The sequence below is a fragment of the Folsomia candida genome, unplaced genomic scaffold, assembly GCF_002217175.1.
Source record: "Folsomia candida strain VU population unplaced genomic scaffold, ASM221717v1 Fcan01_Sc010, whole genome shotgun sequence".
In the NCBI taxonomy this organism is placed as follows: domain Eukaryota; kingdom Metazoa; phylum Arthropoda; class Collembola; order Entomobryomorpha; family Isotomidae; genus Folsomia; species Folsomia candida.
The window spans coordinates 457,512-473,628 of record NW_019091202.1 but is presented as its reverse complement, the minus strand read 5'-3'; the positions used below and the strand labels follow the sequence as shown (position 1 = coordinate 473,628).

General features: G+C 36.7%; 1 protein-coding gene across 5 annotated transcripts; it reads left to right on the top strand.

The window, feature by feature from the left end:
- Nucleotides 1-257: 257 nt before the first annotated feature.
- LOC110854675 (clavesin-2) lies at nt 258-13,761 on the top strand. 5 transcript variants are annotated; one of them, XR_004835719.1, is made up of 7 exons: nt 258-419; nt 528-564; nt 1,193-1,297; nt 11,831-11,931; nt 12,133-12,286; nt 12,753-13,392; nt 13,463-13,761. XR_004835719.1 is itself a non-coding variant. In XM_022103139.2 (6 exons), exons 1-6 carry the CDS (start codon nt 11,439-11,441, stop codon nt 13,631-13,633), a joined length of 792 nt encoding a protein of 263 aa, XP_021958831.2. In that variant the 5' UTR covers nt 10,598-11,438; the 3' UTR covers nt 13,634-13,761. The 5 variants fall into 5 exon arrangements, 1 of the variants encoding a protein (XP_021958831.2); XR_004835722.1 differs by having other exon boundaries at nt 12,025-12,286; XR_004835720.1 differs by having other exon boundaries at nt 1,132-1,297.
- The last annotated feature ends 2,356 nt before the right edge of the window (nt 13,762-16,117 follow it).

Below are 16,117 nucleotides of genomic sequence, written 5' to 3'. Positions count from 1 at the left end.
ATGTATCGCCAAATGTAATTTTTATAGTTTTCCATTTTCGCCAAGTGAGACACTAAATCATTTTGCCATGATATAAATATCATTATTTTTTACCACGTGGTTTAAAAAACATAATTAAATGAAGGTTTATTTTCGCCAATTCGATTTTCGCCAAACTGATCGATCGCACGAGTTGCGAATCCTGCGTCTGAAATTCTCTCAACCGGTTCCAACTTGGCCCACGTCGAGCGAGCGGGATTCATTTCCGCAATAACAAAACAGCCGGCTGCATACTACGCAGAAGTTGTTTACATAAATTTTACACAATAAATATTTATTTCTTCAAAAATTCTGTTCATGTTTTTGTTCAAAATACATAAGTTGAACAACCTTAAAACTTTTAACGTGTTTCTTTCAACTTCAAACTTATAGAAGAAAGTGTAAGTACAATAATTATCCTTAACAAACTCTTTTCATTTAAAATTTTAAATATGTTGCAAAATTATTTTGTAAAAATATATTATGACACAATATATTTTTAATTGCAGACTTATTGGGATTATTATCAGACGGAAGAAGGTGCAGGTAAGAAAAAATACATAATTGCGTGGCGTGACAAATTTTTAGTTATTTCACTCAAGCCTCTGCGAGCCATATGAGTCTCCAGTGCAGAATACGTCATCAGCCTGCTAGGGAAGCTGTGAATCTGTCCCCGTACCGGGCTCGGGCCCGAAAAAATTGAAACCTGAAAATTGAATGTTTTTTTGCTTGCATAATGTGTGTCGAGGTTTGCCCTCCAAAAAAGATAGTTATATAAGATAAGAAAATATAAGATATAAGATAGGAAAAATCAAAAACAAAAATTTTAATTATTTGTTTTTGATTTTTCCCACCAAAATTTATAGCGATTCGAACGGTAACCAACTATCTTTTTTGGAGGGCAGACCTCGACACACATTATGCAAGCAAAAAAAACATTCAATTTTCAGGTTTCAATTTTTTCGGGCCCGAGTCCATTACGGGGACAGAAATTCACAGTTTCGGACAGCTTCCCTAGCAGGCTGATGACGTATTCTGCACTGTAGACTCCTATGGGTCGCTCTGGCTTGATTTCACTCATTTGACTATACTCTACTCTAAAATACGAAAAAGGTCACCAGAAAGTCGCGAAAGCTTTTACTAACTACAAATACAACCATATTTTCGATGTTAGACACTTTCCAAAGAAATACGGATTTTAAAAATGCCACGAACGAAAAAATCTGTACAAAAATTGGACCCTCCATCCGTCCAAGTTCTTCCCCCACTTAACACAGACGTAAGTGATCAAATCATTCCAAAATCCTGTAATTTCAAATTTTTAATTGTCAATGCCACATTTGTACTCGTTTCTCATCTCTGGGAATTTTTTTTAAGTTTCTGGACGAGAAATTTTTACTCGTTACATGTACTATGTTATGATCAAAATTGCAGTGCAAATTGTGGAGGATATGCATAAGGTGACTGCATTAATCGAAATACTTGTGACGATTGTTACCCTGGTAACGATGACATATGTCTCAGTACGATTAGGACATTTAATGTCCAGTGCTTTGCTAGTTTTCTTAGTATCCGTAGGAGTATTTATGCTCTTGTTTGCAAAAACCGCCCTTAGTAAGACGGGTGGAGCATTCAAAAATGCGAAATTGTTGGGATCTTTTAAGAACCCAAATAATTTGCTGGGCATGCGGCGTGACGTAAAAAAGAGTTACGTGAAGAATATTGGTAGGTTATCCGTGATGAGAATCCCGATCGGTGTGGGCGACATTGTGTTTACGACGGCGAATGGATCACTCAATTCAAGATTGTCCAGCTTGTTTGTCGAGCTCTGTGTGAATGCGTTGATATTTTTTTAATTTTCTAATGCAGAATTATATTTAAAATTTAAGCTTGTGTGTAAATGCATGCACATATTTTAATTTTTTTAACACTACAAATGCTGAAATAATTAAAAAATATATCCCCCTAATAAAGTTTGTACCATGATAACTATATGCTCATTTCGTCAAAAAAATATTAAAGCCAAACCTAGCTAATTTAGTAGAGAAGATGTATGTATAAATAGAACGGTGGATGTATGTACGTACAAACCTAAAAATAGATATTATTGCCAGAATGTTTTCTTTTATTCTTAGTTGCTTTTATTCAAATGAACTAGACCGATCCAATTTAACAAAAAATATGTATAAATACAAGTCTACGTTTGTGCTGGTTAGATTCCCGTTTAGGATTATCGATCACTTAAATTAAAAATAACATTTGATAGTCTAAACTATTTTCAGACGCAATTAATTAGATGCCTGTTATCTCTTGCATCCTCTTGTATGTTTTCGCCCCATACATTAGTTGATGTTCTTGAATTGCTGTCAATTCACAAAAATTAAATGTCTACATATTACTAAATTCATTTAATTTGCCCGTATTTTAGCTTTACCCTCAACATGTGTATTCGAGCGCAGTCAACAGATTTACTACTCAATCCCTTTATTAAGATGCATAACATCTCCCAGGTTCTCACTACAGTAGCTATTACGTCAACCCATCTGTTGATAAACCTATTACCCCCGTCTCTAAGAAATTTAGTATTTTCTGCCCCAAAAACAACCGCTCCAACCCCCAGCATAGCTGCACAGAGCGAGAAAGCCGGAAGCATTAAGTTAAGAGACACCGCATTCGATTCTTGAAACGTCACTGGTTCCCTTACGTTTCCAAACAAGTCTTGGACAACCTGAAAATATCTTCCCCGTGCCAACCAAAGCCTTTTATTCCTCAAGGCGTCTGGAACGTACTTCAGATTGTCCCACATCTTCTCCAACCCGGACTCCCTTATGTGGTTCAAACCCTTCGCCAAATAAGGACTGAACAAATTTTTATGCCCAGTCTTGAAAAATACTACTCGAAATGGTGCGTCACCTCTTTTTACCACAGTATGACGATTTCCCACATATTTGAAAATCCTAATATAAAATTTGAATCGCTCAATTAAATTGAATATTGCGATCTTAGGATGAGAACGTGTGAAATTCTTCCCTACAAATTTGTCCAGCATTCCAGCTAGTGACGTATCGTATATTGGGACTAGCTTTGCATGAAATTTGGTCAACAACTTTGTTAATTTTGAATTATGGCTAATACCAGAAATTAATGTCGGAATAACAATATTCTTAAGATAACTGTTTTGAGATCCTTGTCTTGTAAAATATGTATCCATTGTCACCATTGAAATACCGGAGTCGACCAGTTCCTCAACCTCGTGTGGGGTTTGAGGCGGGAGTAGGACAGCAAGACATGAATATATAGAGCCCTGATAATAATTAACCACAAGGAAGAGATTTCCAAATAACCATAAGATGAGTAGCAGAAAGGCCACCTTGCCGTTGCGATACGATCTCCTAGAACTATCGCCAACCTGGCCAAGAAATATGAAGGTCACGGTTATTACCTTCTCCGCCATCAGAACTGCGAAGTAAAACCATGTATCATTTCTTGCTCCTCCATTTGCCATTATTAAACCACATCCACTACTGCCATTTGTTTTATGTGCCAATATAGCTAAGAATCCTGCAACCGAGATCACGCTGATCAGGAGGCAGCACCAAACCTCCAAGGTGAATGGCGACACGAAAGTGGCTACCCCGCTTTCAGGAGAAGGTGGATCAGTAAGAGTTAAGAAATTTATGGGTCGCATGTCAACTTGATAAAGGTAGTAACGAAATTTTAAGCCGTAATCATAATGGAATGTAAGTAACGCGCAACCAAAACTATTGATGTCACGAAACCTCAAGACTGCCTGGCGGTCTTGGAAGTCTAACAGGGTCAAATTATACATTTCTGATATTGTCGCCACAGGACAGAAATCAAAATCAGGTAGCTTTACAAGTTCATTCTGAAGCACGGAACACTTTCCTTGTACCAAAATCGGCAGAAATGTGAGGTATTGGCGAAGGTCCCTATTCTGCACGTCCCACAGTTGGCGAATAGCGAGTAACGACAAGGTCTTCATCCATGAAGAAATTATCTCATTACACGTTAAACATGGAACAAATAAGGGCGAGGTGATACTCTCAAAAAACAGAATTAGTTTCACGGTACCTAAAAATCTAACGTACCAGTTGAGGCAGAGCAAATCTTTACGACGATGAACTTGACCAAAAATGAATTCTGGGTGGAAAAATGTATTTAATGGAAATATTAAGTCTTCGCATTTCCATTTCCATGTAGAGGAAGCAACCATATTGACGAAAATAGCGCTTGGTCTAGCAGATTTCTCTCTCGCACGAGACCCATGTTCATTTAGTTTTCTCCGGAATGATGTTCTAACTTGGTCCGTAATTGGGAATAGTGATCGTGGAAGGACGAAATGTCGCCGTGGGGTGTACGAATTTTCAACCAGAACGATCTGAAAATATGGGACATCTGTGTCCACATCCAGTGCTTTTCTATCATCAGGAGTAAAGATGAAGGTGAGATCCGCATCCTGAAACAGGCCTCTCCAAGCTGTGCCATCAGAGTGAATCGGAAATTCGGAGATTATTATTAAAACAATAGAAATCCAATATGAACCGTCTGACCCCATTCCTGTGACAAATTAAAGAAAGAAATATTTCAAGTGTTTATTTAACGCTGAAGTGAGCTGTAAGTTACATCATGTAACAGCAATAGATTGGAAGAAACTCAAATATATTATTCAACATCGGTCATACACCGAAAAATCGACAACATTGCAAATAGGCGAATAAATATCTAATCGGGATGGTGTCGTGCTAACCGTATTTTAAAATAAAATGTTCCAAACGCAGTATATTTAGATAAACGTATTTAATTCAGTATTCATGATTCGACCGTCGTGCAAGGAATGCAACATAAACTAAATTGTCAAAGAATAAATAAATTCATATTCTTACACGGATACATAAAAACACAATAATTATTTTTGCTAACAAGTAAGGAATTACCGAAAGCCAATAATAAAATAAGTGCTTTGCTCATGCCATTAATTTTTGTAAATTATACACGTAAATTTTAGGTAAAGTATAATTTCAAACTAGTGTATCAGTTGCAATTTTTTTTCTTTTGGAAGAGTACAAAAGACAGATGGTTTAAGTACATACCATAAAATGATTAATGTTATTTTAGTTATTAACAACCCACGCTGTTTGCAATCGTTCAAACTGACATAATTAGTCGCATTGTTATCAAAAATGTCTTTATTTCGGACAACGTAGCATTGTCATGCATCCGCTGGAAATTATGGAAAGAAAATAATTATGAAATAATTCAACAGTTTAAGGTGAAATAGGTATGATTGTTGGTACTTATACAATTATTAACTGATGGAACCCCTTTATAATATGATATGTCCGTCTGTCTGTATGTACATATACATAAAGAAAGGTCACGATCGTATCGGACTGCCCCGTAAAGGGTGCGCTAGGCGGGAACACAGCGAAATTAAATTTCGAAAAAATTATTTTTGAATAGACCAAAGTATAAGCTTTCCATCGATATATGTCACTAATTATTGAGTCATGGCTAAGACTAGAAAAACTTGGGTTGAGAGGCAAAAGTTGGGAAAAAGAGTGATTGGATTTCATAAAAATAAAGCAAACAGTGATTCCAAAACTACGTGCCACTTTTTTAAACAAGAAGGTATTTCTGAATCCAACGTCTACTAATACATAAAAAAGTACGAGGAATCCAATGGCATCAAATTCAAAGTCCCTACTGGTCGGCCTGTAAAGCTAGCGACGACCAAAGTCAAAAATCGCATAAAAAAATCTTCAAAAATTATCCATCAACGACAATGGCTGGCGCGGAAAGGAAGGTCAAGATTTCAAAAAGCTATCTAAGCAAAATCAAAGTCCATAAACTAGGGATTGTAGCCAGCGGAAAAAAACCAGCACCAAGTTCCAAACCAACACAAAATGAAATGATTCATATATGATGCAAGAAATGGTTGAAGAAAATTCGGGGAATGTGGTCATCATGGACGATGAGCCCTAAGTCACAGCTGACCCTTCAAATCTTCCAGGAAGGCATTTTTTCCGTAGCTCCAACACCTGTGAAGTAAATTATGAAGGCAGAGTACAAAAGAAAGACAAATTAAAAATATGAAGAATTTGGCGACGCATGTCTAGCATTGGTCATGTTTCCGATCCCGTTATTTTGGTGGGTACTATAAACCAGGGGGTTTATCTTAAATCATGCATTAAAGGGGGATTGGAATCGTTTATTACCAAAGATCATAAAAAATAAAGTTTTGTTTTGGCCTGACCTCGCAACGTCCCAGGACGCCAAAAAGGTCACTCAGTTCCGACATCTGAAAAAAATTGAATTTGTGCCGAAAAATGGAAACCCACCAAATTTTCCTTAACTGCGACCAATTGAGAAATTCTGAGCGCTGACTAAGTCCAAATATTCTAAGCTTTCAGAAACGCCAGACACCTTACGAAAATTTAAGAACAGATGGAAGAAAATCAGCTTGAAAGTAGGTGCAGTCTATGGGCGGAATTTGACGCGAAATGGGAAACTGCAATCTGTAGCATTTGGTAGTAAACATATGCAACTTTTTTGAAATTACATGCTGTGTAACTGTGTAAAAAGTTCTGAGCATTTTATTTCGTCAGTCCGATACCATTAGGACCGATCTTTATATGTCTGTCTGTCCGAACGATAACTCAAGAATGGTTTAATAATTTTAATTGAAATTAATATAAACACAAAGGTCAAATTCCAACACGGGCACCGTAGGTGAATTTGATGTAAATTGTCGCCCACAAGTTTTCACCGTATGTAAATTCTCACCCATACAGGTTCTCACCCATGAAAATTTTTCCCCATCCTTAATTTTATGTGAAAAAGGTTTCAGCTATGCTTAGCTCATGAAATTGTATCACTGATAAATGGTAACACCAATATGACATTTTTCGACTGCATTCTAAATTTCAGCTGATTATATCAACTTTTAGAAATTTTAGAATGATTAACCAAATAAACTGACAAGTCTACCTGTTTCAATAATTCAAATCTTGGAAGTTTATTATACAAACCCTACAGTGCAGACTTCATTTATCCCGAGTCAGCGACAGAGTCCCTGACTCGATGAGTCACAACCCGCTTCTCCGATTTGACCGACATAATATTACCAAGCTCTGTAGTGTGAATGGTTAAATCTTTGTTAGATATTTTCTGTTATTTGGCACCAAATTTTTGAAGGATTTACAAATTTTTCTCAGTTACTATCAGGATCGGTGGGCGTATTTAACATCTTGAACTTGAACACAGCTATCCAGAAGTGTTTTTTTAGCCTTCATACTAGGGTTGCCCCGGGTAGTGGTACTACCCGGTACCCGGCTACCCGGTACTCGGCCTAAAATTTTTGCCGGGTACCCGGCTACCCGACCGGGTACCGGGTAATATTTAGATATTAAAAATAACAGGAATTTTTCCACTTTTTCAAGAATTTTCCATAATTTTGTAAGTTTTAAAAATTACAAGTTACAGAAAAACTAAAAATTACAGAGCAGACTTCATTTTTAACCCCCATACCCAATTTCAGACGAAAGTAATATTTTGTAAAAATTGATGTGGGTCGCCTTTTTTACTGTTACACTTACTTTGCTCCCCCAATCCACCAATACGACTCCCACAGGCAATTAGGTGGCCGATGCAGCCTATGTTTGAAATAGCCTATATGTTAGCCTATATTCTTGTTTCGTATATCTTTGTCCAATATGCATATGGTAAAAATTTCAACTTCTAGGGCTAATTATTCGGGCTAGAAAGTGGATAGTACATATATGAATTAATCCTGTGGGACACGCAGAGCGTACTCACAGCAATGCTTTATTTATTATCGCAATCATTTAGAAAACTTGTGAGGCTTAAATAAGTTGTTTCATCCCGGCATAAAACAAATTTTGTGAGACTCTCGTGGTGATATCCTGCGAATCTATCGCAAGATATCACTTCGAAAGTCTCGCAAATCAACTAAAGACGTCTATCTTTATTTTTTTTGTCATGGATGTTCGCAATTTTTCTCCCTGATGATCGCAAGGATCTGTCTGCGAAATAATCTTACGAAAAAACAAGTTTTAAAACTTTTTTTTACAAAGGTTTTTTTGAGAAATCTTGTAAATTTCTAAAAACTTCGCAAGTTATGCTTAACATGTGAAATATGCAAATTGACGGATTGATAATTCGTTGACGTGAGTGTGCTAAAAGTAATTTTAAAATTTGCAATAATTTCCAAATAAGTGTTAGCCAAGATTGTACCCATCCTTTCCAAATATATATTTTGTGCCAAGTACAAAATGAAATCCATCGGATTATATTTCTTTTGTAAGGTTTCGCATTTTAAGTAAGAAAATTGAATATTAAAATTACCCGGCCGGGTAGACCGGGTACTTACGTATACCCGGCCGGGTACCGGGTATCCCAAAACAGGCCGGGTATGCCGAGTACCGGGTAACTACCCGGTACCCGGGGCAACCCTACTTCATACCAAATTTCAGCTCGGTCACCCGCTAGGGTCACTCTGGTTGCACTTGGCTCACTTTTAGCTTCATATTCTTTCATAAGAAGCATTAAGTATCACCGTGCCGGATTTCATATTTTTAAACCAACTTCTAAAAATCGGTATGGATGACCCTGTATGTAGGATCGCTGCTGATAAAAATTTTACCAATTTCATTCCATATTTTTCCATTAAGACCCATAAGCCTCTCTACCAAAATGTCATATTGGTTTTACCATTCATCAGTGATACAATTTCATGAGATAAGCATAGCTGGAACCCTCTTTCACATAAAATTGAGGATGGGGAAAAATTTTCATGGGTGAGAACTAGTATGGGTGAGAACTTGTATAGGCGAGAACTTACGGGCGAGAACTTGCATACTACCCCGTAGGCCAAGGTCAAAAGGTCACATAAATGTCACCAGCTGTTAGATGGGATATGCGATGCATTCATACCTACGTCAAGCTAACAGGAAATTTAACTCAATATTCAATGTCCACCTTCATTTTGATCTCAGAGGTCGATTAGAGGTCACTGAAATGTCACTAAATATTAAATCTGTGATATATCTTGTAAAATTAACCGAATCTCAACGGATTTTTGTTATTGTTTCTTGGTTTCACCCCTTTATTGCACTTCTTTAAAGGTTTTAGTTTTTACTCAATTTATATTTATTCGTATTACAAATTTACATAGACTTTAGTTTGACGCAATAATGCAAAAAAGATACATATGTGCATTTTTATAAAGGGTGTTAATAAAGTCCGATCCCATGCATTTTTTGGAGCGTGGTTGTTACAAATTCAGCTGGAACTTTTGAACCAGTGAAGTTATTTATTTCAAATTTTTACCATGGGAGGAACAACTAAACGTGTAAGTCATGAGCATCTTAGAGTTGAGATACAAACATTGCATCAGCAGGGGCTTAAACCTACAGAAATTGTGCAAAAATTGGGCTGCAGCCGCAGAACTGTTTGGAAATGGAAGAATAAAAATTTTGTCCACGACAAAAAGCGACCAGGGCGACCCAGAAAGGTGTCACCTACCACAAAAAGAATGATTAAAAACAGACTTTGCAAGAAAACCGGTAGTTCATTACGTAATTGAGCAAGGGAGTTAAATGACTCAAAACGCTATAAAGAGAAGAAGAAGCAAATTAACTGTGTGACCGTGCAAAAATTTGTGAAAACTACGAAGTGGGGTCACACAGCTTACAAACTAACCAAAAAAACCTCTCATGTCACAAAAATATATCGATGACCGTCTGAAATTTGAAGAACTCCTTCAGAAAAGTGCCCATTTGAGTGAAAAAAGACTTGGTGAAGAATTGCGCAGTCACATCCTTTGGACTGACGAATCTATTATTGAACTATATCCAAAATTGAACCAACAAAATGTTCGTTACAGGACAGAAAACAAATCGGATGTACCATCAAGAGCGATCCCAAAATTCGGGCTTAAAGTTATGGTAGCGGGTGGATTTTGTGCACGTTGCGTGACCCCTCTACATATCATACCAAAAGGCAAATCAGTCAATGCAAAGCATTATATGGAAAAAATATTACCTATCTATTTCGATAGCATGGGGAACAAGGAAATATTTCCGAATGAAAGAAAAATAGTTTTCATGCAGGATGGTGCTATAGCCCATACAGCAAAAGCGAGTTTGAGTCTCATCAAGACGCAAGTTTCAACGGTCGGGAGCAAGGGGGTGTGGGCCGCTAACGGCCCAGATTTGAATCCCCTGAAGAACCAGTGGTCCATACTTAAGGAAAATGTATACAAAGAGCCACAACCCCGGACGAGGGAAGAGCTAGTAAAAAAAGTTCAAGATGTATGGAATTCGATTTCCAGAGGCACATTGGAAAAATTAGCACAGAGCCTTAAACAAAGAGTTGAGGGCATGGTTAAAGTAAATGGTAACAAGACCAAATACTGAGGTAAATATGTCGAACATTTTTTGTAAGTATCACGGGTAGTTTTTTTTTATACTAGCCTTCACTTTTTTACAGGAAAAATGGGATCGGACTTTATTAACACCCTGTACATATTTGCTCCCCAGAAATGACAAATTTGTTAGGATGGTGAAGTTCATACACAGGACTTGGATAATTAAAAGAAATTTGCAAACTTTTGCAAATTATTTAAAAAAATTTCCATTTCAATGAGACGTTTAACCCATCACATTAGTGGAATTACGTAGTACCTCCGCCGGTAGCAATATTATCACAAAATTAATTAGAGTGTATATACATACATCCGTATGCAAATCAAGGGCATAGCCAGAAATCATCTTGACAGTGCGTTGTGCAAGTTTCTGGTGATGAAAATTATTCGTAAATTTACAAATCTCGCAAAACTACTAATTTTGATATTAATATTTACATAGATTTCTGTATTTTCTCTTGCCCGTGGTAGTAAGGATGAGTTTGCGAGGTACTATGCCCAATTGCTTCGTAAATTGGCGAAAAAAATCTTATATTTTCCCACCAAAATTCTTTCGAATTTGGCAAATTTCGAAAAACCTGGCAAGTTATGAGGCTATGCCCAATTTGCGAGATATGCAAAGGTTAACTCGAGTACGCTTATTATTTTTGAGAGTGTATACATATGTATATACAGACGTATGTACGCATGAAAGTCAAAGGCATTACGCAGTACGAATTACTGATGAGGAAAATTGTTCCTAAATTGATAATTAAAATCTCGTTATCTTTGTAAATCCAACAAAAATATGTGTAATGATGTCTGATAAACAAGTAATTGTTCCACCAGCACACTATTTTCCGACTCGTTGAGACTAGTCAAGGTTTCAGCTTCGTTCCATAATTTTGAAATTAAGCTAGCAGCAAATTATTTTGGACAGCTTATAAATAAGTGTCTGCCATTCATTCCTCTTGCAATGGAGTCCGAACACAGAAATAATCAATTGGTTCGATTGAAGTTGGAAATTGCAGGTGACCCAGAAAATTTTAGTTACTTAGGAAATAGTACACTCTTAGAAATGAAATATAAAAATAATACTAATCCTAAAAGTGTAGGTATATTGGGTTGATTAAGTTATACATACATATACTGTTCAAGTGTAGAATTTAGATTTATATCTAGTAAATTGGTTTTTATGTATTACCAGAATGTTGATATTTTAAGCAGGGTTTAGCCTCTGTTACCTTTCGGTGATAAATTATTACCTACATAAGTGATAGAATTGCATAGTACCTCTGCCGGTAAAAAATAGTGAAGAATGAACTATTTCCAGGAAATAAGACCAGTTTCTTTCTAATATTATTCTAGAACATGGGAGCCTTTCTCGCTTCCAACATATTTTTGACGACCCTCTACTCGTTGGATTCCTCCGTGGGAAGAAGTTCATTGTACGCGATGCTTTGGAATGTGTAAGAAACTTTTTTTACTATGTATTTATAGGATGTCTCAGATATAGATTAAATGAACTAAAGGTTGTCTAATATTAAAATCCCTTGGTACAGAGTAATATGCAAAATTTATCTATGAAAAACACCAAATGCGTGTTAGAACGAATTAGAGGATTTGAAATATTTGTCGCACATTACATAAATACATATGCACCAATTTAGCTGGAACGGTACATCATTATCAGGACTGTAAAACATGCCCAATTCACGAAAAAATACTTGCTTCCGTCAAACGCCACGATTTTGGAGAACAGAGGGATCAATATCTTGCAGCGGTTGGATCATAACGGGAGAGCTGTCGTATTTGGACAAACTAGTAAGCAAATCAGACAGTATGAAATCCAGTGCTAGACGGATATCGGGTAAAAATCCCTAAATATCCGTATAAATATCCAGGCTAAATTCTGAGATCCATATATCCACCCCCAATATAAATTAGCTCCCCTCAATATCGAAATATCCATATCCATATCCAACATAAATTCTTGTCCCCATATATTCGAATATCAATATCCATATCTAATATCAATTCTCGCCTCCCGATATCCAAATTAGATCCAATATTAATTCTCTCTCCTTATATCCAAAAATCCATATCTACTTCAAACTCCCGTGTTCCAGTATCCATATATCCACTCTAAACTGTCTGTCTCTAAACTCTAAACCCTCCCACATTCAAACATCCAGTATCCATGATACCCTCTGAGCCCTTGTTTAAAGTTATTACGCATTGTAGTAGTTAAGTCACAAAAAACGTTACCTAACTTGCAAACTTTTTATAGAATTATGGAACACTAAAACCCACACCTTGTACGACACCATAGCCGAGCATGTCTTCATTGTTGACGAAATGCTTCGAAGCTACTTGAAGGCTACGGGAAGCAATGAAATCGTCCTCGTCATTAACTTTGATGGGTGGACGGTTGGTCAAGCGAGTCAGGTCACGCCCAGGGCTGCCATGTTAAACCTGGACTTTATTTTGGTGAGAAATTATTATGTACTTCAGAGAAATATGTAGCAGTAACCCGAGTAAAAGTCTCCGCGTTAAATTCTGCAGTAATAGTCGACAAAAATTCAATGCATGTTTTAATCGACAGAATTTATTTTGCATAATCGTGCAAAACATTTATTCATTCTGCAGACCGTACATATATATGTGCCTAATTCTGCATTGGGTTTTTCTACATACATTTGGGCCAAATTTTTGCATATCTTGCCAAATTTTTGCACAAAATGGGCCAATTTTTTACAAGGTAATTGTTCAAATGTTTGCTCTATGTACATATGTAGCTATACCGCATTGATTTTTAGAAAAGTGTCCCCATTCGACCCGCAGCAATCCATTTAATTAATGGCGGATCATTGATTGAGTTGCTGGTACGACTTGTTAAGAAATTCATGCCAGAGAAGATTGCAAATCGGGTAGGAAAATTTGGAAAAATCATAAAAAGGAGACTTTTTATCTAAAATATTTATTTCTAACATTGCGCAGATTTTTGTTCACTCCAATCTTCCCCAGCTTCATGAATATTTGTACCCTACAATCCTGCCAAAATCGCTGGGAGGTGAGCTGGAAGATGAGGATGCTTTCCAAAGCGAGTTACCTGATAGGATTCGTGGGCAGGAGGAGTTTTACCGGAAACTAATTCAGTTTACCGATTGAATTACTTAATTTTAGGATTAATTTCATTCTCTTAATATGTATTTATTTTATGCAGCCACCTTAGCATAAATATTTTTGGGCTCATTTAACACATCAGGATTGTAATAAAATTCCTTTATTCATCCATTTATTCATCTATCATTCATCCATTCATTCCATATTTCCTTTAATTGTTGCGCTTATCGTTCAAGTTTCATAGATATGTACTTTTAACAATAAATTGTCAACTATAAAATTATCAAGTGTTAATTAATTATGTTGTTTGAATATTTCATTGTGATGTTGCAGACCGGAACAACATTTTAAAATATCCATATTGACCGGCACTAAAAAATTGATCATTGTGCCACGTGGTGGTAAAGTTACATCCGGTGTTTAACAAGATTCATATTATCAAATTTTTGTTTTTCGGTTTCCTCCTTTCAGGATATTAATTAATATCCTGCCTGCCTATAACAAATTACAGAGGTTAATATGACATTCCGTTACAACGGGTTTAAAATTGAAAATATCTAAATAAATGCAAAAAAATCCTAATTCATGTCATAGTCGATACACAAGGAAAATTAATTCTTATCCTACTATGAAATTTTGTGGCAACTGGTTAACTTATTACGGAAATTATGTACCCATGGCATAGCATCAATCGAGTAGTAAGATATGCATGGTCATGTTTTAGGGGACGCACATAAATTATGTAACAGACAAATCGCCATTTTCTAGACCCTTTAACACTTTTTAAATATGTACGCACGACATTATTGAAGTTTTAGACCATATCCCCTTCTCGCGTTATATACATAATTTATGAACGTCGCCTATGTAACACATGTATTTTTTTCCACCACAACTTTCCCCTGCATTTGTGTTTTTCTTGCTAGAATGTCACATTGTAGGTACCGACATCGACATGTCAAAACCAAGTTATCTTCTGCCCTCAACCCAAAGTACATATTATCAAGATTAGAGAAAACTACGGCATGCCTGCGCATTCTGAGTCAGTTTAATTTGGTAAATTAAACCGACATCTAGTGTTTTTATTCCTTCACATCACGTAAAAACTTAGCAAGATACTTAAAGAACGTCCGGGAATGAATGGGAATGGTCTGAAAATGTGGTCATAAAATCACAATTAGTTATCGGAATTTTAAACTTTTTGCATATGTATAATACCAAATACGTACCTACATAATTTAATTAATAGCTAAGGCCGCCACACCCCCGTTGGCGACTAGTTCGATTTTCTTGCGAAGATTTTTCATTAAATTTTTTCCCGAAGTTTTTGCCACTTCCGAGGTGATTTTCTTCCATCGTCCTTTGAATTTTCGAAAGGTGTCAGGCACATCTTGAAGCCGGGAGTATACTGACTTAGAACGTGCCCAGAATTTTTCGATTGGGCGGAGTTGGGGTACATTAGGTGGGTTGATATCTTTTGGTACGAAATCAATATTTTTCTTTCTGAGGTACTCGGTCACTTTCTTTGCATAGTGACAAGTGGCGAGGTCAGGCCAAAACAAAACTTTATCATTTTTGTGAAACCTATTAATAAATGCTTCCAATCCAGCCTTGACGCAATTTTTCAGATAAATATCTTGATTGATATTCCCTTCGAGAACTACCGGGTCTGATACATATCCGTGACTGGAGATGCATTGCCAAATGCAATATTTCTTTGGAAATTTGTCTTTTTTTCGTACTTTTTCTTCATAAGCCACTTCAGAGGGATCCGAGCTATGAAAAAAATGACGCCCTGGAAGATTTGAAGGGTCAACCGGAACATACGTTTCGTCATCCAGGATCACTACTTTTCCACGCATTTTCTTCAACAATTTTTGACAGCAATCCTTGATCCGACTTTCTTGTACGGGCTTGTAATTTGGTGCAGGTTTTTTGGTCCTTGCTTTGATTCCTAATTTATGGACCTTAATTTCCCCCAGGTAGCTTTTGGAAATTTTGACTTTCCTGGCAGCTACAGCTACTGACGTTGATGGCTTGGTTTTGAAAATTTTTTCAATTCTATTTTTCACTCGAGTGGTCGCTAGCTTCGCCGGACGACCAGCTGGCTTCTTGAATTGCACATTTTCGGAATCCTTGAACTTTTTTATGTAGGAATACACATTTGAACTTGGAATTCCTTCCTGCTTAAAAAAGTTCCAGGTCACCTTGGAGTCTCGGTTGGCTGTCGTGTTGTAGAACTCCATCACTCGTTTTGCTAACAGCTCCCTTTCAAACAAGCTTCTTCTACCCTTATCCATTTTTGAAATTTAAGAGTGATATACCAAATTGACCCTAATGAAGTGGGCTTTCAGAAATTTAAATTATTATAGTTCGCGGGTTTATTGATTTGTCAATATACTCGCTAGAGCGCGCATTCCCATTCATTCCCGGACGTTCTTTAGTAGTTTATTGAATTCAGTATTGCCATCCTAACACATTTATCATTTACTCCGTAAGCTAAAACAAACCACATGCATACCCAAAAAC

Coding starts and splice junctions, on each gene's coding strand:
- LOC110854675 (XM_022103139.2), top strand. CDS start 11,439: ATGGAGTCCGAACACAGAAATAATCAATTGGTTCGATTGAAGTTGGAA. Junction 12,287..12,752: donor TGTCGTATTTGGACAAACTA/GTAAGCAAATCA, acceptor AACTTTTTATAG/AATTATGGAACACTAAAACC. Junction 13,393..13,462: donor CAGAGAAGATTGCAAATCGG/GTAGGAAAATTT, acceptor AACATTGCGCAG/ATTTTTGTTCACTCCAATCT.